The sequence below is a fragment of the Microtus pennsylvanicus genome, chromosome 10 (assembly GCF_037038515.1).
Source record: "Microtus pennsylvanicus isolate mMicPen1 chromosome 10, mMicPen1.hap1, whole genome shotgun sequence".
In the NCBI taxonomy this organism is placed as follows: Eukaryota; Metazoa; Chordata; class Mammalia; order Rodentia; family Cricetidae; genus Microtus; species Microtus pennsylvanicus.
Genome location: NC_134588.1, coordinates 23,288,031 through 23,313,315, shown reverse-complemented (window position 1 = coordinate 23,313,315; position 25,285 = coordinate 23,288,031). Strand labels below are relative to the sequence as shown.

Genomic DNA, 25,285 nt, shown 5'->3' with positions numbered 1-25,285 from the left:
GGACTTGACTGAGGATAATCTTGAACTTTTGATACTCCTGCCTCTGCCTCGGATAAGTACTCGGACTACAAACATGAGATGCCACACCCAGCTTGCTGCATTTTTAGAGGACTGGATTTTAAATGAATCGGTTGCTAGCAATTTTTAAAAACTCACATTTTTGTTGTTTTTGAGACAAGGTTTTATCTTGTAGCCCTGGCTGGCCTAAACTTGCTATGTAGACCAGGCTGGCCCCTGAATTAGACTGCCTCTGACTCCTAAGTGCTGGGATTTTCAGTGTGAGCCACCAACCACACCTGGCAAAACTCTCTTTAAATAATGTAAATAATATGATCAATACAGAAGACTGGAAAAATCCAAGACTACAAGAAAACTAGGACATATAGTCATCCATTAACAATGTTTTCTCTTTCTCTACATACATGTTAACACAATGTCCTCTACACATAAAACTTACAAGCTGGACTCAGCCTATGCGAGGTCTCCTACCTTCTTTTCACTAACACACAGCAGGCAGGCAGTAAACATGGCAAGTGCTGGATTAGTATGTACCACTTCTCAGCAGAAATTACATTTAGTTGTTTCCAGTTTTTAAGTTAAATTAGTAATAGCTAAACTTTTGCAATGATGATCATTACTACTTAGAAAAGGTTATTGTTAAAGTATGAAACATTAAAGTTTCTGGGCATGTTTTCAGAAAGGTCTGCTGCCCCCAGCAGCTCAGCAGCTATTCTACTTCCTGCCAACACTCCTATCTTACAAACCTATTATTCCTCCAATCACAAATCCAAGTCAGTCTTCCTTGACACGCAGTTGTTCTAAGAACAGAGAAACTGTCACACATACCCACCCCATGATTCAAACATTACAACTTTTAGTGGAAGAAGTTCAATTAGAGAATGTCTTCCAAACTCTTAGTATGAATAACCTCAGTGAAGGAAGGTGTGTTTTAGTGCTCTACCCTAGTCTACACTAGGTCCTAGAAATGTGACTGTTAAATGTGAAACTTTATAACAAATGTGAGTGTACAAATTAAGCTGCAGACTGGCCATTCTCGACTGCTTGGCATTGATGAGAACAGATTACAAAACAAACAAATAAATGCCTCAGTGACCTAGGGCACTTGGGATTTGGTCTCTATAACATTTAGAATCCCTAAATTTTTACACTTTAAAGAAAAGGTAGCCAGTCATTTTGCTGACATCTTCAGGGCAGCACTGTGAGGAAAAAAAGTCAGACAAAAGTGACCTTGATACAGCCCTGTACAACAGAAAGATGCTTACAGCAAAAATAAGATTATTCTCATTTTTAGAAAACATTTTTATTCAAGGTTTAAGATCAAAAACTACAAGATTTTGTTTGTTGTTGATGAGTGCAAAGAGAAACGCTAAACACTGGTTATCACCTGGTCAGCTAGCAGAGTGCTCTAGGGTCAGATTACCCAGTGACATACCAATTACTTTGTGTGGCTTAAAAATCTTGAAGCAAAAAGTATTCTAAATGAAACATTGGGCTAGAGGGCTGTAAAGTTTGAGCAGGAACTGGTAGGTGGCTGGGAGAACAGCTGGTTACCCTATATAAGGACCTAGCATCCAGCTATGTCATGTTTTGACATTTTCAGGTTAAACAACTTTAACTCATAACCTCTAAGCAGAAATAAAGGCTGTATACATGGTCTGAAAACAAGCAGATTCACTTCTCCAGCAAAGGTCTGAGTGGAACCCTAAGGGAAACAGTGAAGACTGCACACACTGTGCCTGCTATATTACATCTGCTGCGTAGAGTTTCCATTCCAAGTGTTGTTTTCGTCTTCGCCGTCATCCTGAGTCCTCAGTCTATATATTTTTCCTTCCTTTTTAAAGTCCTCCCCTCGTTTTTCCAGCACTCTTTTTCGGACTGGTTCCCTGATATGAAAAAGAAGGAAAAGAGGGAAGGGGACATAAAACACAAACAATACAAAGTGTTTCTTCACATTTCTGATGATGGCAACTATATTTTATTTTTGACTCAACAATGAAGTCTACGGGCAGTATTTGTATGTCCCTCCTGCAATAATCAATTTTATTAGCCTTTAGTAATTTAATCTCCTCAGTTCTATAAGTCAAACCAGTCAAATCATGTTGTCCATTTTCATGATGACTTACTAAACCTCAGAACATGAATTTAGTTAACTAAATTTAAAAACCTCATACAAGCTGACACATATACTAAGATCTACCTTAGAGATCACCCTAGAAGCTACACAAAGCTGCAGCTGTACCTTAACATATAGAAATGGCCAGTCATTTGCAATTCTTTCAAAACCTTTCCCAGTAACTTACAGCCAAGAACACATGGGACTTCCTTATCCCAAACAGGAAGGAGTCTTAAGTTTAAAGAACTTTTTGTTTGTTTTTTTTTTGAGACAGGGTTTCTCTTTGTAGGGTGTCCTGTCCTGTCCTGTAGACCATGATGGCTATGAATTCAGAGAGATCTGACTAACTGACTGTGCCTCTCAAGTGTTGGGATTAAGGTGTATGACGCCACCACTACTACCCAGCAAGTTTAAAGAATTTTATTAGCAACAGAAAGTGTAAAAACAATGGAACATAAAGGCTTACCCTTTCTCATACACACACACTCTACCCTCTGCCTCAAGTCCACTCACTTGAGAAAGTTTTAACAGTTCACATGGAATCCTATTCCATACTATAGTATACAGAACTAAATATTTCTACCTACTCTTTAGGAAGATTAAGGATATTATTGATCTTGTTGCCTGACACTCAAGATAAATGCTCTATCAGCTAATCACAGGATTCATATAAATCACCATCCACAGAATCAGTGAAAGATTGGACTAAGTGCCCAGACAGCAGAGCAATGGCTTCCAGGGCTGACAGATTTGCTACAATGTCTATTATAGGTCCAAGAGAAGTGGGAGTGTAGTGGGTAGCAGCTGTAACCCTAGTACTTGGAAAATGGAGGCAGGAGGATCATGAGTTCAAGGTTATAGACAAGTAGTTAAGAGGTCAGCCTGAGCTATATAAAACCCTGCATCTCAAAACACCTCACCCCCTGTAAGACAAATACTAACAGAGTGTGTTTAACAAGAATAAGCATTGTCAGATGGTGGTATACCCTCACCGTCTAGATAATACTTTCTATTAACCTATTTAGAATATGCCATCAGAGTATGGGCTAAAGCTATCAGTGTGGTCTGTATAACGAAATCTTTGATCTATGATGAAAATAATGCCTCTTGGTTGAAGAATCAAGTCTGAAGGCATCATTTTTTTTTTTCAGTTCTTGTTTTTCATCTTCTGTTTGGCTCAGGGTTTCAATGTGTAACCTAGAAAGGACTCAAATTCATGATCCACACCCTCACTCGCCCACCCACCAGGCTCTCAAGTGCCAGAGATTACTGTGCACGCTGATAAGTCTGGCTTAGAAGCACCATATTCAAGGGTGTACTTAGTTTTTTCAGTGTGATTTTCTTCTGAGTGACTCAAATAAGAAAATCAGTCAGTAGATCAAAGAAACCTCAGATTAAAATTCTCTATTTTCAGATTCAGTGAGGTACTGGAACAGACTTAGTTGAATTACCAGGAGAGGAAGGACTTTCCCTGAGGAGCGAAAGGGGGCTAGGGTGGGAGGAAGGTTGGGGAGTAGGAGGAGAAACTGGGATTGATATGTAAGAGAAAAATAATAAAAATTATAGTTCAAAAAAAGGGAAGAAATTATGCAAGACTATAAGTAACCAATGCCATTGTATTAAGCAAAATATGGCTAACAAGAAAGCCAGGTGAGGTGGCACAAACCTTTAATCCTAGCACTTGGGAAATAGAAAGGAGAAGGAACTGATCAATCTGATCTACATAACAAGTTCCAGACCAGTCAGAGCAACATAGTGAGACCTCATCTTAAAATCAAATGAATGACAACAGAAAAACATGGCTAGCCAAAAAGGAATTACATACATGGGAGGAAAACCTGTATTAGTAATTATGAAATAAAGAGAGTTCAATGAATGGGGGAAAAAGAGGCAACACTGCTTTTCTAGCACCAGGGAGTAAGAGATCTATTGGACATGACCTGGGTATTTTTACCACCAGAGAAAACAAGAACATATACCTTTTCTCTGACTTGCTGGATGACACAGGGTTTGAAGGCTCTGTGGATGTGGCTCTTGCTGAAGTCTGTGCAGGAGGAGGATTACTAAATAAAAAGTTGCTAATTAGTCTCCATATGGCCAGGAATGGATAAAGCACCGTCCCCAGTAATGTCCAAATGTCTCTACTGGAAGAGTGGACAATAGATGTGGCTGGTCGTCCTGCCTAGAAAGTAAATGAATAAATAAATAAATAAACAAACAAACAAACAAGCAAGTGAAGACTGTGTCAGTACAATTGAATCCCACATGGGTCTTAGATGCTTCTTTTATCTGGAAATGAGACTCTACTAACTGTCTCAATCCAAGAAAGTGAAAATGATCATCTTTACTGATTTCCATGTCCCATGAACTTAGGTGGACTTCTAGAGTTACCTGTCTTTGTTTCTTTGTATTTTTTTTTTTTTGAGATGGGCCTCACTTTATAGTCCTGGCTGTCTTAGAATTCACTCTGTAGACCAGACTGGCCTTAAACTCACAAAGTTATGCCTGCCTCTGACTCTGCCACCCAAGTACTGGGATGAAAGGCATGTATCACCACACCTGTTTTTACTTTTTAGAAAACAATTAAATAATTTTATGTGTATGTGTATGCTTGAATTTATGTATGTGCATCACATGTGTGCATGAGCCCACAGAAGTAAGAAAAGGGCATGGGATCTCCTAGAACTGGATATATAGACAGTTTTGAGCCACCATATGAACGCTAGGAACCGAAGTTGGGTCTTTAGCAAAAGCAGTAAGTGCTCTGAACAGCTGAGACAACTCTCTAGCCCCTATTTATGTTTTGAGACAAGGTCTCACAATATAACCCACACTAGCCAGGAACTTAGTATGTGAACCAGGCTGGTCTTCAACTCGAGAGATCCATCTGTTTCTGCCTCCCACATGCTATAAGTGGGTGTGCCACCACACTTGGATGAATCAACTAAAAAAAAAAGTCTTTTTTTATGTGTATTAATGTTTTGCCTGTATACTATATACTATCTATGTCTACTACATGTGTGCCTGGTGCCCAGTGAATCAGAAAAAGACATCTGGGCTGGGCAGTGGTGGCGCTCGTCTTTAATCCCAGCACTCAGGAGGCAGAGTCAGACAGATTTCTGTTAGTTGGAGGCCAGCATGGTAGATTGGGTTCCAGGACAGGATCCAAAGTTACAGAGTTGCTCCGTGTCTGCAGAAACTTAACCTATGTTCTCTAGGAGAGCAGCACCTTCTCTCTTTTGTGTTTTAAAAATTCATATGCACTGGTGTTTTGCCTGCATGAAGGTGTTGGGTACCCTGGAGCTGGAGTTACTAGGAGTTGAACCTGGGTCCTCTAGAAGAGCAGTCTGTGCTCTTAACTACTACGCCATCTCTCAAGTCCCCACAGTATCTTCTCTTAATTGCCAAGGCATTTCTCTAGCTCTGAACCAACTATTTTTAAGAAAAGTAAACTTTGGCAATAAAATTAACAACTTTGATAATAAAAGTCTCACTAATTAAAAGAGAAAGGCTTTTTAAAAAACCAAATCAAAGAAAAATAAGTAACTAAAAGATTAAGATTTAAAATCCAGCAAATACCATGAAATTCTGATTGCAGGGCTGTTTCAAGTGTGCTGGCAGCTCTGTTTAGAGTAGGAAAAACTATACTGACCAGGACGTAAAAGCCCAGGTGACACTTCAGGGAGGACCCTGGCAACATCTTAGCTTTCTGACCCTCTTTTCTGCTTGAGAGATGAAAGTACTAAACTTACTGGGTGTAGTGGCATACATCTTCAGTCCTGACACTCAGAGGAAGAGGCAGGAAGACCTCTTTGAGTTCAAGGCCAGCCTAGTCTATACAATGACCTCAATAACACAATAAGACCCTTTCCAAAAAAAAAAAAGCAAAAGCATGCTATACTTAATAATTAAATCTAATTTTTTGTTATACATATATTTTTACTGTGCTAGACTATCTAGTCATAGCCTAAGAGTTCACAGAGGAAACAACTCAGTATTTGTTCTCTTCTGTAAATTGTTTTGCATACAAAACAGCTGAAAATTCAAAGCCTCACAAGTATGTAAAATGAGAAAAGATTATTTTTTAAAAAACAAATTTAATAATAATAATAAAAGAAAACTCAAAGCCTCACAAAACATTAGCATTGCAAATTTATAAAACATACAATAAAGGTACTATAAATTGATCCAATTTTGTATTTTAATTGCCCACAGCCTATTTTTTTTTCTCTTCCACCAATTCTAAGCAATGACCAAGAATAGAACAGACAGAAAATCCAAAGAGCAGAACCCAGAACTGTGTGCATACTGGCAGCAGCACCACGGAGGCACTGGGGGCGAGCTCCAGGTCCAGCAGCTTCCTCTTATAGTCTTCTCTGGTGAACTCCCTCCTGGGAAACATGGTTGCTAGCGAAAAATTACCATAAGTGTTGCCAACAGTCTGGAACAGAGAAGTGGATGTAAACCTTTAAAAAGTAAAGTACTAACAATCTGCATAATTTTTGATTCTAAAATGACTGTTAGAAAATGTCTTAATTTAAAAAGTTCAATTAGATACAAATTCAAAAACCTCTTAAGAAAAAATGTTTTAAAAAGTAGTTGGCACATACTAAATCCAAATGGTTTTAAAAAGCTTTTAACATCTACAGTATGACCATTATCTTGCTGTTGGCTATTACAATAAAGCAGTCCCACACTAGCTCAGAATGGAGTATAATAAAGGGTTCTTTATTTAGGGGCAGACTTACAGATCTACAGTCCTTTGCATGAGCGGGAAACAAAAACTGAATTGAGCAGCCAAGAGGGCAGGCATCTGTTTTTATAGTACCCAAGGCCATGCCCAAAGTAAGCCAGCATCTCAAAGGCCACTGGCTGGAGGATTTCCCCAGCATCTTGTTTTATTCCAACTGCTGCAGGTAAATGGAGGCTGTATGGGAAAAAGCTTTCTTCTGTGGACCAGCTAGATGGCTCACGGTTTAAAAGTGCTTGCTGCCATGCCTGACCACTTGAGTTAGGTCCCAGGGAGAGAACTGACTTTTCAAGTTGTCCTACGACCCCCACACATGTGCTGTGGTGTGCATGTGCCTCCCCCACTTCCCACATAAATTAAATGCTGTAAAAACTCTTTAAAAGATACCTGTCCCACTAAAGCTCCTCTGTGCTAGGACTGAATTTTATCTTTGTTAAAGAACACGGAAAGATCTATGGATTTTTTTGTTTTCGTTTGTTTTCAGACAGGGTTTCTCTGTAGCTTTTGGAACCTATCCTAGAACTCACTCTGTAGACCATAAGGATTAAAGGCGTATACCACCACCGCCTGGACCCATACTTTGCTTTATTTATTTATTAGCAGGGTTTTTCTACATAGCCTTGGCTATGTAGACTAGACTGGACTTGCAATCACAGAAATCTGCCTGCCTCTGCCTCCCAAGCGCTGGGATCAAAGAGGCCTGCCACCACGCCCAGCTAAAAAGTTTTTCTTTTTTTGGGCTGGAGAGATGGCTCAGAGGTTAAGAGCACTGGCAGCTCTTCCAGAGGTCCTGAGTTCAATTCCCAGCAACCACATGTGGCTCACAACCATCTATAGTGAGATCTGGTAGCCTATTCAGTCATGCAGGCAGAACACTGTATATATAATAAATAAATGAATAAACTTTTTCTTTTTTTAAGCTGGGCTTGATAGCAGGGGCAGGAGGATCTGAGTTCAAAGCCAGCTTCGTATATGTAAAAAGTTCCAGGCCAGCCTCTTCTGATGATAACAGTGAGACCCCACTGCAGTATAAGTTCCTGAAACTGAGATTATATGTATGGCATGAGTCATTTATATCTCAGTATGAAAAGGAAGTTCTCTTAAAAGGTATTAATTTTTATTTTATGTGCACTGACCATCTGTCATAAAAGTCTGATAACTTGAGTTTGACTCTTGGAACCCAATATGAAAGCTGACTAAAACAAACATGTATGCCCACATTCATACACACACACCTACACTCAAACATCAGACACACACAACAGTTATAAATAAAAATATGAAAAATGGTATCTATAGAATTCTGAAATGAGGTTTGTATTAAGGGAAATAATGGTCATTGTCATTTTTTTTTAAAAAAACGTATGTATTTGGAGACATGATCTCAATCTGTATGCAAAACCATTTCAAATATTTTATAAGAAAAACTGGTAACAGTCCAAATATGTTGGTGAGTCATTAGTCTAAGTTTTCCAAACGCTACTGAAGACCCCAGCTGCTGCTAGACTTGACTGTACAACTGCTACTTTGTTATTTGTTTTGCAATACTATGTGGGAAGTGGGGGAGGCACATGCACACCACAGCACATGTGTGGGGGTTGTAGGACAACTTGAAAAGTCAGTTCTCTCCCTGGGACCTAACTCAAGTGGTCAGGCATGGCAGCAAGCACTTTTAATCCATAAGCTGTCCAGCTGGTCCACAGAAGAAAGCTTTTTCCCATACAGCCTCTATTTACCTGCAGCAGTCGGAATAAAGCAAGACAGGGGTCATGTGTTAGATATTAAAAGTTTTCTTAAACCATATGGATACTAAAACAAGACAGAGGAGCGTTGTGGGGTCCTCAGGAAATCAGAGCAATGAAAGACCACCTGAGTTGGATTCTGCTGCGCTGAGGCATCATGTCCTCTTGTGACTCAACATGGTGGAAAGACTATTTGAGTAGTCTGTGAAAAGGTCTGAACCCAATATCCCAACATTTTTTTAGTCATTAAAATTATGTTTTAATAATAGAGCTAAATTTTCTTTATGACTATATGAATATATTGTAAAATACCCATCCATGGGGTTCCTGTATTTCTTCTCATTGATTAAAATTCTCAATTATTTTACATCCTGATAGCAGCTTCATACCCCCTCTCCCACCTCCTCTTGTTTCCCTCTACAATCCACGTAATCCACATCTGTTCAGAAGGGGGCAGGACTTCCACGGGTGCCAACAAAAGCATGGCCTATCAGTAAGCTATTCCTTGAGAAAATCAAACTTAATACCTAGCCACAAACACAGCCCTAAAGAAGGAACTAGAAAAGAAGCTCCAACCAAGGAAGTTAGCTGCATCCATGAAAACACAGCCAACTTTCTAATCTTAACCTTGACATTATGAAAACCGTACTGTACATACAAAGCTTAAATCCTGAAGGATGATTTGTAACCAGAATCCATTTACTCAGGACTAAGGGAATAAAAGTACTAGAAACTGCTCCTACCTAACTTGTAATGTCATCAAATTTCATGTGCCACTTAGATTTTGAGTAAGCCCACACTTTTAAAGTAAATTCCTGATCTTTCGATTGGTAAACAGAAAAATAGCTAAACACTAATCACCCATGAGAAATCAAAGAGAACCCACTTCCTTTCAGCGACTAGACCACTGGCTTTTCACTGCTCTTGTTAATTAAGCATGCTAAAGGAACGTTCCTGAGCCTGCCGCACACTGTCATCACGTATAATACAAGTCAGAACTCCAGCCACCTCAGTCTATTTCCTGTCATTCTTCTGCTTTGGAACCTTTCCTGCAAGATCTTAATAACCTACACATCTGTCTTTATGAACTCACCTGTGCAGCGAACTGCCTTGCTTCTTCTAACGGAGCATCAGAAGGAAACTGACTTGTAAAGGAAGAGCCGTCAGGCAGCCGGAACTGAATTCTTGCAATGGTGCTATGAAAAAAGAAAACAGTCAAGCTACAGTCAGTGTCATTCATCACCAGACAAAGGCTACTGAGAAAGGCCAGGACACTTGCTCCCCAGCTTGATGATATGACCTTGCTCCCATGGTGAAAGGAGAGAACCCTAAGCTGTCATCTGACCTCCATGCATGCACCATGGCATGCTGCTCCCACACCCATAAAGTTTGTTCCTTCTTTCCTTCCTTCCTTCATTTCTTTTTGATCTTTCTTTCTCTTTAAATGAAGTTGAAAGTAGAAATGATGTTTTGAGGCAGGCAAGATGGCTCAGCAGGTAAAATACTTGCCATGCAAGCCTGACAACCTGCAATCCTATCACAGGAGGATCCCAGGTTAGAGGCAAGCCCAGGCTATGTGCCCAGTGAAACCTGGTCTCAAAAACAAAACAAGGGCCTAGTGAGATGACTTAAGTTCAATCCCTGAGACCCTTCCATCGTGGAGGAAGGAGAGAACTAATTCCTGAAAGTTACCGTGTACATTCACATGGACTCCACGGACACAACACCCAGCCCAGGGCCAAAATAAATGTTAATTTTTTTTTTAATTTTATTTTTCAAGACAGGGTTTCTCCGTAGCTTTTGGTTCCTGTCCTGGAACTAGCTCTTGTAGACCAGGCTGGCCTCAAACTCCCAGAGATCCGCCTGCCTCTGCCTCCCGAGTGCTGGGATTAAAGGCGTGCGCCACTACCGCCCGGCTGTTAAAAAAAATTTAAACAATAAAAAAAAATAAACAAAGCCATGTAGCTATCACAGCAACAGTAGAATATTTTATGACTTCCCAAAATAACCCTGAGCATATTAGTAATCACTTTATTTCCTTTCCCAGGCCCTATCAACCATTAACTGGTTCACGTAGTCAGAACCTTTCATCTTAAAAAAAAAAATCACAATATTTTTTTCATACAGTATTATGTATGTATGTATTTCATACAATATTATGTAATCAAAAATTCATCAAATGCTCTGTAAGCTCTTGATTCTTTTATTGGTGAATCTCCTCCTAAACTGATAAATTTTATCACATTGTAGCTTTTATGAATACCATTAATGTTTATGGACAGGCTTTTTGTGGACATATTATGAATCCTTGTATTGGCTAGTTTTATGTCAACTTGATACTAGCTAGAGTCATCAGAGGAAAAAGCATCAATTGGGCAAATGTCTACATAAAATCCAGCTGCAAAGCATTCTGTCAATAAGTGACCAATTGGGGAAGACCCAATCCATTTTGGGTGGTGCCATCCCTGGGAAGGGTGGTCCTGAATTCTATGAGTAAGCAGGCTGAACAAGCCAGAGTGAGCAAGCCAGTAAATAGCACCTATCCATAGCCTCTTCTTCAGCTCCTGTGTCCAGGTTCCTGTCCTGTTTGAGTTCCTGTCCTGACTTCCCCAGGTACAGACTGTGATGTGAAAGTGTAAAACAAACCCTTTACTCCCCAACTTCCTTGATCATGGTGTTTCATCACAGTAATAGTAACACTAACCATGACAACCCACTCTGATATATATCTAAGAGTGAGTGCTGGGCCACCTGGTAACTCCATGTTTAATATCCTGAGGAATTACCAAATGGTTTTCTAAAATGGCTTCACCATTTTATCGCCCATTCAAAATGTAGAGAGGCTCCAAATTCTCTTCCTCCTCACCAACACTCGTTACTGTCTTTATTGGATTTTGTTCAGTCTCACTGTGTAGACCCTGCCTAGCATTTGTTGTTCTGACCTTGAATTCAGAGACCAGTTTGCCTCTGCTTCTGAGTGCTAGGATTAAAGGCATGGGCCATCATGCGCAAACTTATATTGTCTTTTAAAACAGAATTATCCTAGGTGGTATAATATTCAACCTTTTGTACTGTTTCTTTTTGTGAGATAGTTTTACTATGTAGCCCAGGATGGTCTGGAACTTCATATATAACCCAAGCATCCCTCAAACTTGCTGTGTTCTTGACTGAAATTACGAAGGGTTAGAATTGGCTAATGGCCAAAACACTGTTTGGCCAATAGCTTAGGTGTATTGCTAGCTAGCGCCTATATCTTAAATTAACCCATTTCTATTAATCTGTGTATCACCACGGGGCTGTGGCCTATTGGTAAGGTTCTTGTGTCTTTCTCATTTGGCAGCTACATGGCACCTGCACGACTCTGCCTACTTTCTCCCTGCATTCAGTTTAGTTTTCCTGCCTAGCTCTATTCTGCCCTGTCATAGGCCAAAGCAGCTTCTCTTTAACCAATGGTAATAAAATATATTCACAACATACAAAGGAAAATCCCACCTCACCTTATAAATTTCAAGATTAAAAATTCTGTACAAGTCAGGAATGGAGAGATGGCTCAGCAGTTAAGAGAACTCACTGCTCTTGCAGAGGACCTGAATTTGGTTCCGAGCCACCAGGGTTGGAAGCTACCTTGACTGTAGCTTCAAGGCACCCAACCAACATCATCTTTCACCCACTGGAAGTTGCTTTTGAGATTAAAAGGAGAGGTTTAATTTGTATGTGTCTGTGGAGAGCATATGCAAACATGTATGCATGCACACCTTCACAGAAGGCAGAAGAAGGCACAGGGTGTCTTCTGTCACTTTCCACCTAGTCCTTTGAACCTGGGGCCTATGCTGTCTCAGCTAGCCTGGAAGTCAGCCAGTGTTAGCCATCCTCCTGTCTGCTCCATGATTGGAGCTGGGTTAGACATTTGGTGGACTCCGGGCTTGTTACGTGAGTGCTGGGATCTAAACTCAGGTCCTTATGACCACACAGTGACCTTTGTTACCTGATAAGCCATTTCTGCAGCTCCAAGTGTGACCACCTAAATACTATGACTTCTGAGGACAGAACAGAATGTTTCCCCATGGATTCTGGTTATAATTTTTTCAATAATCTTCTTTTTATTCTTAAAGACTTATACTGTTGCTAAATTTATCAAATATTCAAAAAGCAGTATAGTTAATATTTAAAGAGCAGTATCTTTAAGTTTTTGTTTTTTCAAGACAGGGTTTCTCTGTGTAGCTTTAGTGCCTGTTCTGGAACTATGCCTTGAAGACCAGGCTGGCCCAGAACTCAGAGATCCGCCTACCTCTTCCTCTTGAGTGATGGGATTAAAGGCGTGCCCCACCATTGCCTGGCTGATTTAACATACTTTTTTATTGCAATTTTTTTGTTTGCTTGTTTTGTTTTTTGAAGCGGGATTTCTCAGTGTAGCTTTGGGGCCTGTCCTGGAAGTAGCTATTGTAGACCAGGCTGACCTCAAACTCACAGAGATCTGCCTGCCTCTGCCTCCAGAGTGCTGGGATTAAAGGCGTGCGCCACCACCGCCTGTCTTTATTGCAATTTCTAAGCAAGTTGAATTCTCTTTATTTTTGAGATTTATTGTGTTTTTATTTATGTATATGTGTCTGTGTATGTCTGTGTCAATGTATGTCAATAAGTATAGATGCCCTTGGAAGCAGGAAGACGGAAGACAGTGTTAGATCCCCTGGAGCAAGAGTTGCTACAGGTGGTTTCAAGCTACCTGATGTGGGTGTTAGGAACTGAACTCAGGTTCTCTGCCAGATCAGCAAATGCTCTCACCCAACCTCTGAGCCATTTCCCCAGCCCTTATGAGAAATCAAAAGTTTAAAAAAGTGTATTTTTGAGGCAGGGTCTCACCCTGTAGTCCTGGCCAGCCTGGAACTCACTATGTAGACCAGGCTAGCCTCAAAGTCAGAAGAGAGATCTGTCTGCCTTCCAAGTGCACCACCACACGAAGTCATTAAAGTTAGCAATTGTCCAATATCAAAAAACCACATAAATCCTAACCAAGAGCTGGGCTTGGTGTCCTATGTCTTTATACCCAGCAGTTTGGAGGCAGAGGCAGTTTGATGTCAGTGAGTTCAAGGCCAGGCTGGTCTACATAAACAGCTTCAGGTTAGCAAGAACAACCTAGGGAGAATCTGTTCAAAATAACTAATACAAACAAACAAATAAGAGTAACACTAACCAGCAAAGACACATGGCTGTTTCTGGGTGACATTTATAAAGCAAGAAGTACCTTCTGTCTCGAGCAGAAGACTCCCTCTTGACTTCTGCTTCTGCCTGTCTGGCCAGCAAGGCAGCAGCTTTGGCAGCCTCTACTTCCTTTGTCTTTGCAAAACGAGCAGCTCTCTCTGCACGATCCTTTGAAGGAAACACCATTAGACACATTACTTCTCTCTGCCAGAGCCTACATGTTTATAAACGCAAGGGATAAACACAATATATGAAATTCCTTAGGTTCACGTGCAGACTTTACACATTTAAGATCTGAGGTTTTTGTTTGTTTGTTTGTTTTCCTCATTTAGGCAAGTGTCAAGAATTTGAGTTGTTTGGGAAAAAAACTGCCTCCATAGCCAGCATCACAAAGGTGATGCTTAATGAGTGTTTGTGGAATGGTCAGAGGAATAAACAGTATTTAGATATGTATACAACAGGTTAATTTAAAAAGCAGCTGCCGAGCTTGTTATGGCCCAATGGTTCAGCACACTGACAGTTCTTCCAGAGGACGCAGGGTCCCAGCATCCACATGGCAGCTAACAAACCTCTGTAACTCCAGTCCCAGGGGACCCAACACCCTCTCCTGGCCCCTATGAGCACTGTATGCATATGGTGTACATACATATACAGATGCAAAACACTTATACCCATAAAAATAATTTAAAAAAGAAAATAACTGCTATAAAATTTTCCTAGACTTGTAACCCAATCTTTTGAAAGTCTGTCTCTGTCTCTGTCTCTGTCTCTCTCTCAAAATTAATGCTTTTATACAGACTGCAATTTACAAATTCTTTGTTTTTCTTTGAATTTTTTTGGACAGGGTTTCAGTGTTTGGCCCTGACTGGCCTGTGACTCTCTTCGTAGACCAGGCTGGCCTTGCATTCACAGAGCTCCATCTCCATGACTCCTGATGCCAGGGTTAAAGGCTCACATCACCATGCCCAACTAGAGAATCTTTAAAAGCTGTGCCTTCTTAGAAAATTCTTAATAACTAGGAGAGGGTGGGGTAGCACATGCTTTTAACCTCTCCGCACTTGGCAGATCTCTGTGAGTTTGAGGCCAGCCTGGTCTACACATCATATTCCAGGGCAGCCAGGGTTATAATGTGAGACTCTGTCTCAAAGAATAAAATAACATGAAGAAAATAACTTTAAAATGGTTTTGGGTGGCCAGAGAGATGGCTCAGTCGTTAAAAGCACTTGCTGCTCTTCCAAAGGACCCGAGTTCAGCTCCTAACACTCAGGTAAGGGAGCTCACAACCATCTGTAGCTCCAGGTCCAGGGGATTTGACACCTTTGGTCTCTGAGAATATCTACACTCTCATGTACATGTCCACATCACATACACACACCTACAAATATAATAAAACATATAAATACATCAGAAACAAATAAAGAACAATAAAACTACCCCAAAGAAAACAAACAACCCTATCTTGGGCTAGTGTGATGGATTCAAGAGTAAAATAAAAGCGTGGGCCTGGTGACCTGAGATTGAGCCCCAGAAACCATAGAAAGGTTGATGGCGAGAAGTGACTCCACACTGTTGTCCTCTGACGTCCAAATATGTCACACGTGCATGCACGATTTTGATGGGGTTGGGGGCAGAGCTGACTCAGTGGTTTAGAGCACTTGCCAGTCTTGTACAGGATTCTTGTACATGTTCAGTTCTCAGCACCAACATGGTGACTTAACAACCATCCCAGAAGATCTGACGCCCTCTTCTGCCTGTGAGGGCACCAGGCACACAACTGGTGTTTCATGCAGGCGAAACACTCATACATGGGAAATAAATGAACAAGACACTCATATATGGGAAATATATCTTAAGAAACAATTTTTTTGGCTCCAAAACCACAGAGAAACCCTGTCTCGAAAAACCAAAAAAAAAAAAGAAAAAAGAAAAAGAAAATTTTTTTTGAGGAGTAGTCATGTGGGTGGGGGGAGAAAAAAACCTGAAAATTAAAATAAGTATGTATCATTTTTTCTTAACTATTTCAATTCAATACAGAATTCCTTGAAGACAGAAGCAAAGATTGATATTCTTTCAATTACTAAATGTGCTATTGTGTGCACTGTGTGGTAGGGACTGAAAAAATCAGTTTGCATAGAGAAACAATATTACAAACATCAGAAGATCAAGCATTTCAGATAAAGGTAGACACCAGTGGCTCACTTCTCTGGTCCCAGCACTTAGCTAGTTCAGTGAAGAGAGTTCAGGGATTCTACTGGCTGCACAGAAAGGCGCAGTCTCAACATGAATGAACGAGCACACAGCAAAGCTCACCAGTGCTATCTGCTGCTTGATGCGCTCTCGAGCCGCTCTGTCTTCTGCCTTTTCTCTGCTTCTTTCTTCTAACATTCGTTTTGCTAATTCCTCTTCTTGTTTCCTCTTATAATCCAACATTTCCTTTCCAGTTTTTCTCCTTTCGATTTCCTTCTTAATCTCTCTCTGAATCAAAGAAAAGTGTGATGAACCCAAACCATGATCCAATCTTCTGTCCCAGACAATATTCTGATATAAGGAAAACTGATTATAGAATATAGTTAAAAGAATAGAATTTCAGCCTAGTGGTGGTGGAGAACACCTTTAATCCCAGATCTCAGGAGGTAGAGACAGGTGGATCTCTGTGAGTTCAAAACCAACCTAGACTACAGAGTGAGTTCTACAATACGCTCTAAAGCTCAGAGAAACCCTGTCTCAAAAACCACTACAAACCAAACCAAAGAAAATAAAACTTCAGAAAATATCTCCTGGTGAGATGGGTCAATGAGTACAAGTGCCTGGCACCAAAGTTTACACTATGGACCCACATAATGAAAAGAGAAAATGGACTGCTGCAAGTTTTCCACTGATCTCCACGCACATGCCTATGCACGTGTGTGTGCATGTACACACAAAATAAAGTAATTTTTTAAAAAGAGCTGAAGAAGTCAGGTGGTGGTGGCATAAGCCTTTATTCCCAGCATTCGGGAGACAGAGACAGGCAGATCTTTTTGAGTTTAAGACCAGCCTGGTTTACAGAGTGAGTTCCCTGACAGCCAGAGTACAACAGAGAAACCCTGTCTTGAAAGAAAAAATAAATAAAATAAAAATGGTGCTAAAAAGATGACTCAGGCCCAGGCAGTGGTGACGCACACCTTTAATCCCAGCACTCGAAGTCAGAGGTAGGTGGATCTCTGTGAGTTTGAGGTCAGCCTGGCCTACAAGAGCTAGTTCCAGGACAGGATCCAAAGCTACAGAGAAACCCTACCTTGAAAAACCAAAGAGAGAGGGGGGGAGGGGGAGAGGGAGAGAGGGGGAGAGAGATAGAGAGAGATGACTCAGTTATTAAGCTCACTGGTTGTTCTTCCTAAAGACTTAGATATGATTTCCAGCAACCATATGACAGATAACAACTGTTCCGTTACAGCAGACCTGATGTCCTCTTCTGGCTTCTACAGGCACCAGGCATGCAAGTGGTGTAAAAAATGCATGCAGGTAACACACTGATAACATAAAATAATTTAAAAAATACTTTTATTGGCAGCATAATTAATGATCAAATGTCTATCAACTTGTAAACTTTTGTCAGTGGCTCTGTTAAGAGTATCGTGTCCTCAATGTAATCTGTATCCAAGCAGAATTACAAGCCTTTAGATTCTACAGCAAATGAGCTGCCCTCCAAGGACAACATGGCAATCAATTATTTGTCTTGAAAACAATGATAATCTAAATGATACCCAAAAGAGATGGGCACAATTACTGTGAGAAAGATGATGAGTATACTAGAATGCAACATTAGATAAAAAACTGAGGAGAATGTCTACAAATTTGATTTTCCTCAAATCTAGCAATTTTAGATCAACTTCCTTTAGATACTTAATTTGAAAAGATCCATCCACAGAATGAAAAAAAAAGATTATTCAATTGTTGCTGGTAATTTATAAAAAAAGAAAATAAACAGATAGCCATGGCAACTCCTTACAACCCTATGATTTCAGGGCCAGTATAGATTGCATAGCAATCATGACAAACAGAGAAGCAAACAATAACCAAGATCCTAAAATGTATATAGATAGTACAAACTGAGTGCAGAGAACAGATAATTTCCTCCACCACAATACAACACTGAGCTCTAAGGATATCACTCTGAGTCTGCTAAATTGGACAACAAATCAAAAATTCCTTCAAGTAACAGAGTGAACCAATGCTAAGGGTGAGCTCTACCTGTTCTTCTTCCTTCCTTTTCTCTTCTCTCCTTTCTTCAAGCTTTTTTGTTAGTCTGTTTAAAAAAACAAAACACCAAGATAAGATTCCATTATTCAAAACATAACTAAGAATTTTACTGGGGGATGGAGAGGGCAGCAGACGTGGTGGTGAATACCTTTAACATCAGCATTTAGTAAGCAGAGGCTAACTAGGGGCTACATAATCAGACTGTCTCAAAGTTTTACTTTGCTAAAACAAAGGGGAATATAGAAACCTAAACAGAACCCCCTGAAAATACAACAGTTTATCTGCCCACCTCCATGAACCCACTGGTGTCTAACAGAAGTCCATCATTTACTATTAGAGTCCTCACTTTTTGATGATTCTAATGCTTGGAAAATATATTAATTTGAGGTAGAGAAAAAGCTTAGCAGTTAACAGTTTATATTGTTCCTGCATTGAACTCAAGTTCGATTCCCATAGCCTACTTCTTAAATCTCACAACTGCCTGTATTTACAGCTGCAAGTGACCAAGAAGACACCAATTTCTTTGAAGGAATTTTATTTATGTTATTATTACTGTTTTGCAGAGCTTAGGATTTAATCCAGGACCTCATGTCAGCTAAGTAGTCTAATACTGACTCTAGTTTCCTCTAAGAAGTATTTTGTTTTGTTGTGTTTTTGAGACAGGATTTCTCTGTGTAGCCATCCTGGCTGTCCTGGAACTCATTCTGCAGACAACGCTGGCCTCAAACTCAAGAGATTCTCCTGTCTCTGCCTCCTGAGTGCTGGAATTAAAGAAATACTTAAAGGAGAAAATTTAATTTAAATTAGTTAAATTAAATTAATTTCCTTTAAAGAAAAATTTAAAAAGCATTTTTAATTTTTTTACCTAATATTAAAAGGTTTTAGGCTAGTATTAGAAATATTAGTCATTAATTCATACTTTTTAATAAAAGCGTAACAAACACATTTCATAATTACCACATTTTTATAAACCCTAACCTAGAAAGTATAATGAATCAGAGATGTTTACTATTAGTCCAACCAATAAAAAATGACGTTTAGTAGTTGTGCAGAACGCCATCTTAATACATATGCATATTATGAGAAAAGTTTTTGTTCATCTGGAGCTTATTATTATTCTGGCATAAGGGGATATAAGCAGAAGTGACAGAAGGACATACACGCATACACCAAAAGGGGCTCTTAGAACGAAATGCTCAGGTCTGTAGCTGACTGACAACTTCAATGATACAGAAAACCTGTACCCTAACTTTAATTTTCATGGAATAGTTGGGTTATTGAGGCAATCAAAAACTTAGACCTGCAATTCTGAGTCTTCATTTGTATTATATTTAAGTTTCATACAAGTTAAGAAAATAACTAGAAACTGTAATTTTTTTTAAACAAAATGTTATCTACAAAAGTAAAAGAAAAAAAAAAGTAAAAGCAAACCTTTCCACTTTGACAGTGAGATCCTCTGCTGGTCTCTGGTTTGAACATCCAGGACGTTCCTGGGAGGGATTGTCATGACCTGAGCATTCTCCTCCTTAATTATTAAAATAAAACAAAATAAGAATACTACAAATAATACAACTTGTAAAAGATATAAACCATTTGTTAACCTTTTCTCTTGAATAGTAGTACGACATAAATGTACCACTGTGCTTATTGGAATGCCAAACAAGCACTCCACCAGCTAAGCTAAGCCGTCATGTTTGGCTGGGTTTATCAGGGTGTAATCCCATTTGAAAGGCTTGCTATTATCTGTCTGGGATGCTACAGTGAGACTAAACCATGTCCTTAAATATGAAGTAAGGAATTCTCTTCCTGTACCTGTTGCAGTATCTGACTTTGTGTCAGAAGCCGCTGGTGTCTCACAAAGCTCTGTATTTCTGGACTCAGTATTTTCACACACATCATTAGGTTCAAATGAGGCAGATGGGGTAGATACTGAACTTTCTGACTGGTTGTCATTTGTCACTGATGTTTCACCTTTTGATGAGTGCATCTCGGGAGAAAACATATTGCAACTTAACATGACACTCTATAGCCATTTAATGGTAGATTAGTTATCAACACACACACACACACACACACGCACGCGCGCGCGCATAGAAATACTAAACTCTCAGTAAGACAAATTGGAAATAAAGAGTCCAAAACAAAACAAAAAACATATTATGGTATGAACATGGGGGCACATCAGCCTTTAATCCCAGGCAGAGAAAAGTGGAAGGTTCAAGGCCAGTCTGAACTACGTAGCAAGTTCCAGAAAGCCAGAGCTATCCAGAGACCCTTCCTCAAAACAAAAACAAAATCACATTATGGAATTCAATAATAAGTTGGCCAGAGCATAATTTTCCTTATTTGGTACTGGGGGATGAGCTGTATCTCCAGCCCATCAAAGGTTTTAAAGCAGAGTGATCATCTGGCTAGGGGACGGGACTCAAGACATTTCCAAAGGCAAGGCAGATGAAGATGGGCAGTACCACCCTCAAGATAAGCTCACTTCTCTCAAGGGTCCCAAATCATTGCAGGTATTGGTGAGACTGTTTCCTCTGATAGATGGGTCACTGGTTGGGATAATCTTTCTTTGTCAAGCTATAGGATTCAGAGGGCAGTTCTGTGTTATCTTCAGAGGGTATCCGTTGTTTAAAATTGAGCTACCCCAGGGGCCTGCGATCATAGAACATACACAGGTTGGGAAGCATCAATTTAGCCTGCCACAGTCCCTAAAACTCCAAACAGACAGCTGTGGGCACAGGAGGGAAGGACCCCATGGGCTGAGGCGTGCAGGTGGTAGGAAACTGGCTTGGACTACTAGGAAATGTGTTAAGAGACATCCCTGCACACTCAGTGGCTAGAAACAGAGTTCATCAACTGAGAATTAACCTGAAGCTCAAGAGCTCTGAACTTAAGGACAGTGAGTGAATTAAATCCTAGAGTCACTGTTCTTTACCCTCACTGCTGTAGTCAGTCTGAGAAGTAAGGTTCTAGGGGTGTAACTGATACTCACATTGGCATCCCTCTAGAAGGGTGACTAAAATTCAAAGCCATACCAATCTCAGAGCTGTGGCTGCTTTCTACACTCAAATAATTAAAAAAAAAAAAAAGCCTTGTACCACAAAGTTCCAGAAAAACATGAACAATCCAAACCTTGAAGCAGCAGACAGCAAGAAATAATAAGGATAACATTAATGGCCAGGCACAGTAGTGCCCTTAATCCCATCACCCAGGAGGCAGAAGCGAGCAGATCTCTGTGAGTTTGAGGCGGGCATGGTCTAGAAAGTTAGTTCCTGGACAGCCATAGCTACATAGATAAACCCTGTCTTGAAAAAACAAAAACAAATCAAAAAAAAAAAAAAACTCCAAACAAAACAAAACAAAAACCCCCACCAAAAACAAAAAAAAAAATCAAAAACAAAAAACCCAAGTAACATTGAGAGAACCCTAGTCAACTAATGCAACAGTGCAACAGAAAGAGTAAGGTGACCCAAATAAGTAATATGAAAAGGGGAGGTTACTCTACTCTAGAGTTCAATGAAATACAGAAAATAATTAAAGATTTAGTTTAAAAAAACTGGAAAATTTCAGGGCTGGAGAGATGGCTCATAGGTTAACAGCACTTACTGCTCTTGTAGAGGATTTGGGTCACTCACATCAGATGGTCACAACCACCTATAACCTAGTTTCAAGGGATCCAATGCACTCAGACCACTTCTAGCACCTGAGTGCATATGGTGCCCATATATATAATCAGTCAAACACACACACAAAATTATATACATACTGGAAAATCACCAGGTATGTTGGAGGACGCCTCTGATCCCAGCACTCAGGAGGCAGAGGCAGGAGGATCTCCAACTTTAAAATCAGCCTGGTCTATAAAGTGACCAGGGCTATGCAGAGAAATCATTTCCAAAAACCAAAATAAACAAATAAATAAATAAAAATAAAACTGAAAAAAAAACTCTAGACAAAACATGTATTTCACTGCACACCTATGACCTAGCAAAAATTATATATAAACAATTTAAACAGATCTGTAACAATTAATGAAACTGAAGCCAGATTTAAAAAAAAAAATCTTCCAATGGGCTACTGAGGATTAAAAATAAAATCTTAAAAATAACAAAACAAAAAAAGTAACCAAACAAAATGAAACAACTAAACAAAAAAAAAGAAGTCAGGAGGTAGGTGTACAGGCCTTTAATCACAGCATGTGAGAGACAGAGGCAGGCAGATCTCTGTGACTTTGAGGCCAGCCTGGTCTATAGAACGAGTTCTAGGACAGCCAGGGCTACACAGGGAGAAACCCTGTCTTGAAACCCCCCGCAACCCCAAAAAGTTCTGGTTCCTTCTTACTTGTTGGACTTTGTGAATTCTTGTAACAAGTTCTTCTGCGGAAACACTCCCTGCTATTACTTCCAAAGGGATTCCGCTGTCTCCTATAAAGAAACTGGATGGAACGCACACTACAGGATCTGTACAGGTTATTTAAGTCTAATAATTCAGGCTTGAAACAACGAGTTTTATAAAATACAATAACAAAGCAAAACACATCACCTTAGTGGACTTTACAATGTGACTAGCATGTTCATGCCTCTAGTACATGTGATATGTAAAATGATTTATGGTTTGTAGAGCACATTAGAGTGAAAAAATGCATTTCATTCTACATTGTTATATCTATTTTGCCTGGAGCCACAGATTTTTAACATTTCAACCAAATTATTCCATACTGCTCTTCAGATATTCACCTTAAACAAAAAAAAAAAAAATCAGCACTGGAGAGATGGCTCAGTGGTTAAGATCACTGACTGCTTTTCCAGAGGACCTGGGTTCAATTCTCAGCACCCACATGGTGGTTTACAACTGTCTGTAACTTCAGTTCTAGGGGACCCAACACCCTCACACAGGCATACATGCAGGCAAAACAGCAATGTACAGAAAACGTTAAAAAAAAAGAAGAAGAAAATTAATCAAAAAAAGAAAACTTAAAATTAAAAAAATAACAGCACCCACATGATGGCTCAAAGCTGTCTATAGTAACTCTAGTTCCACAGGACTCAACATCCTCAACCAGCTGTACATGGAGGCAAAATACAAATAAATTTAAAAAAGAAAAAGAAACACATACTTTGCCATTAGCTATAATGTATTATATATAGCTAATACAAAAGACTGCAACATTGCTTCTATCAAAAGGTAAGTTTTCCCAAATAAAACTAATTCCCAAATTTTTTAATTAAAAAAAGAAAAGCAAATATAATCTATATGAAACCAATGCTTCAATGAAAGGATACAAATTTGTGAAAATTGCAGACAAGCTTCACTGTAAAAAAAAAAATCAAAAGAAAAATCACAACATGAATTCAACTGTATTGCATTCATTAAATTTACTATACCAATCATAAGTATATTTTAAAAATTAGATAGAAATATGCTGGAAGGACAAAAATATGAATTTTATTTTACAAAACATTTTTGTTCTTTTTAATTTTTGTTTCATAACTTTCAGATTAAACAATCCTTTCTTCTTATAACCCACAAAGTGGTGGCTGGGTTTGTAAATTAAAAATGTCTATCTTGCTGGGTGTGGTAGCATCCACCTTTAATCCCAGTGCCAGGGAGGCAGAGGTGGGAGAATTTTTATGATTTCTAGGTCAGTGTGGTCTACATAGTGAAAAACCATCTGGAAAAAAAAAATCTCATGTTGCTTCCTTAAATAGCAAATACAATAAAAAATCTTGGCGGCTGGAAAGATGGTTCAGTGGTGCTCTTCCAGAGGACCAGGTTTGACTTCTAGAAGCCACGTGGTGGCTCACAACCATCTGTAACACTGTTTCTAGGCAATCCAACACCCTTTTCCGACTTCCTTGGGCACTGCAAGTACATGGTGCACCGACATACATGCAAATACTCATATAATACACATAAAATAAAAAATTAAAAAAAAACCCTTAGCTTGAAACAAGATACAGTGACATAATATTCTGTAATAAGAAGGATTAAAACATCCTAAGTATCCATCAAGAAAAACTATCTAAAATAATGAATGGGGGAAAGGTATAGAAAGTTGTTAAGTCCATGCCAGGCAGTGGTAGATCACATCTTTAACCTCAGCATTTTAATCTCAGAGGCAGGCGAGTTTGTGAGTTTGAGGCCAGTCTGGTCTACATACTGTGTTTCAAGACACAGCTACACAGGGAAACCCCGCTAGAAAAACAAAACAAACAAAAAAGTTGTCAAATAATAAAGTATAAATAGTAATCATAACAAAATTATTTAAATTCCATTAACTGGATGTGGTGGTACACTCAAAAAATTAAAAAATAATTTAAGTTCCTAATATATCTTAGTGCCTTAGAGATCTGTACCTATAAAATGAACATTCTTAATAGTTCAAGAATATTATCATAAATAAAAAACATGATTAGAAATAAAAAGTAATGAAACATTAAAGTATAAGCACACCTTTTGGTATCAATTTTAATTGCAACAAAATTGTTTGAAGATGCTTCTGTCACTTTCTCATCTTCCCAGCTTGCAGCCATCTGCGTAGACTGCTCATCATCACCTGTGAACATATTTTAAGAAGTCTTAGAAATGCCGAGGTCAGGACTGCTAATTCTAAATTTCTTCCCCCTGTGAAACTAGAACTCAAATAAGATATAATCCACAAGTATTCTTTTTCAAATTTTATTTTATGTGTATAAGCTCTTTGCCTTGCATGTATTTAAGAGCATCACATGTGTGCAGTGCTTGAGGAGGCCAAAAGTTGTCTTTGGAAACCCTGGAAATGGAGTTACAACAGTTGTGAGCTACCATGTGAGTGCTGGGAACCAAACTGGTCCTTTGTAAGAACAGTAAATATTTTTCTCCTTCCTTCCTTTTTTGTTTTTGTTTTATCTGAGACAGGGTATCTATATAATCCTGGAACTCACTATTTCTTCCTCCCAAGTGTTGGGATTAAAGACATGCACTACCACACCCAGTTTAGCAAGTGTTCTCTTAACTTCACCAAACTTGAAAACTGATCCTAATGAAGCTGTGGTTATGGTCCCATAGCAGGGTGAGGCTTATCTAGAATGCACAAAACCTTTTGACCCCCAGCAGAGCAAACACACAAAACAAGCCCAAAACACTTTATCCATAACTTCAGTTGACTATTTCAAAAATACATACAAATGAAACTACTGCTTATTATAGCTTCCACTGCTACCACATTTAGCAAAG

At 39.3% G+C, this 25,285-nt stretch overlaps 1 protein-coding gene across 1 annotated transcript in view; it reads right to left on the bottom strand.

Moving 5' to 3' along the window:
* Window positions 1-1,296: 1,296 nt before the first annotated feature.
* The window catches only part of Ubxn4 (UBX domain protein 4), a 32,745-nt gene continuing 8,756 nt past the window's right edge, over window positions 1,297-25,285 (bottom strand). The window contains exons 2-13 of the mRNA XM_075987810.1: window positions 24,524-24,626; window positions 23,353-23,381; window positions 22,412-22,530; window positions 19,880-20,054; window positions 19,499-19,592; window positions 18,059-18,113; window positions 16,136-16,300; window positions 13,869-13,993; window positions 9,720-9,822; window positions 6,444-6,575; window positions 4,114-4,316; window positions 1,297-1,904 (exon numbers count right to left, since the gene is read on the bottom strand). Coding sequence (XP_075843925.1) covers window positions 1,766-1,904; window positions 4,114-4,316; window positions 6,444-6,575; window positions 9,720-9,822; window positions 13,869-13,993; window positions 16,136-16,300; window positions 18,059-18,113; window positions 19,499-19,592; window positions 19,880-20,054; window positions 22,412-22,530; window positions 23,353-23,381; window positions 24,524-24,626 — 1,442 coding nt within the window. The 3' untranslated portion in view covers window positions 1,297-1,765. The remainder of the gene's footprint in view (window positions 1,905-4,113; window positions 4,317-6,443; window positions 6,576-9,719; window positions 9,823-13,868; window positions 13,994-16,135; window positions 16,301-18,058; window positions 18,114-19,498; window positions 19,593-19,879; window positions 20,055-22,411; window positions 22,531-23,352; window positions 23,382-24,523; window positions 24,627-25,285) is intronic.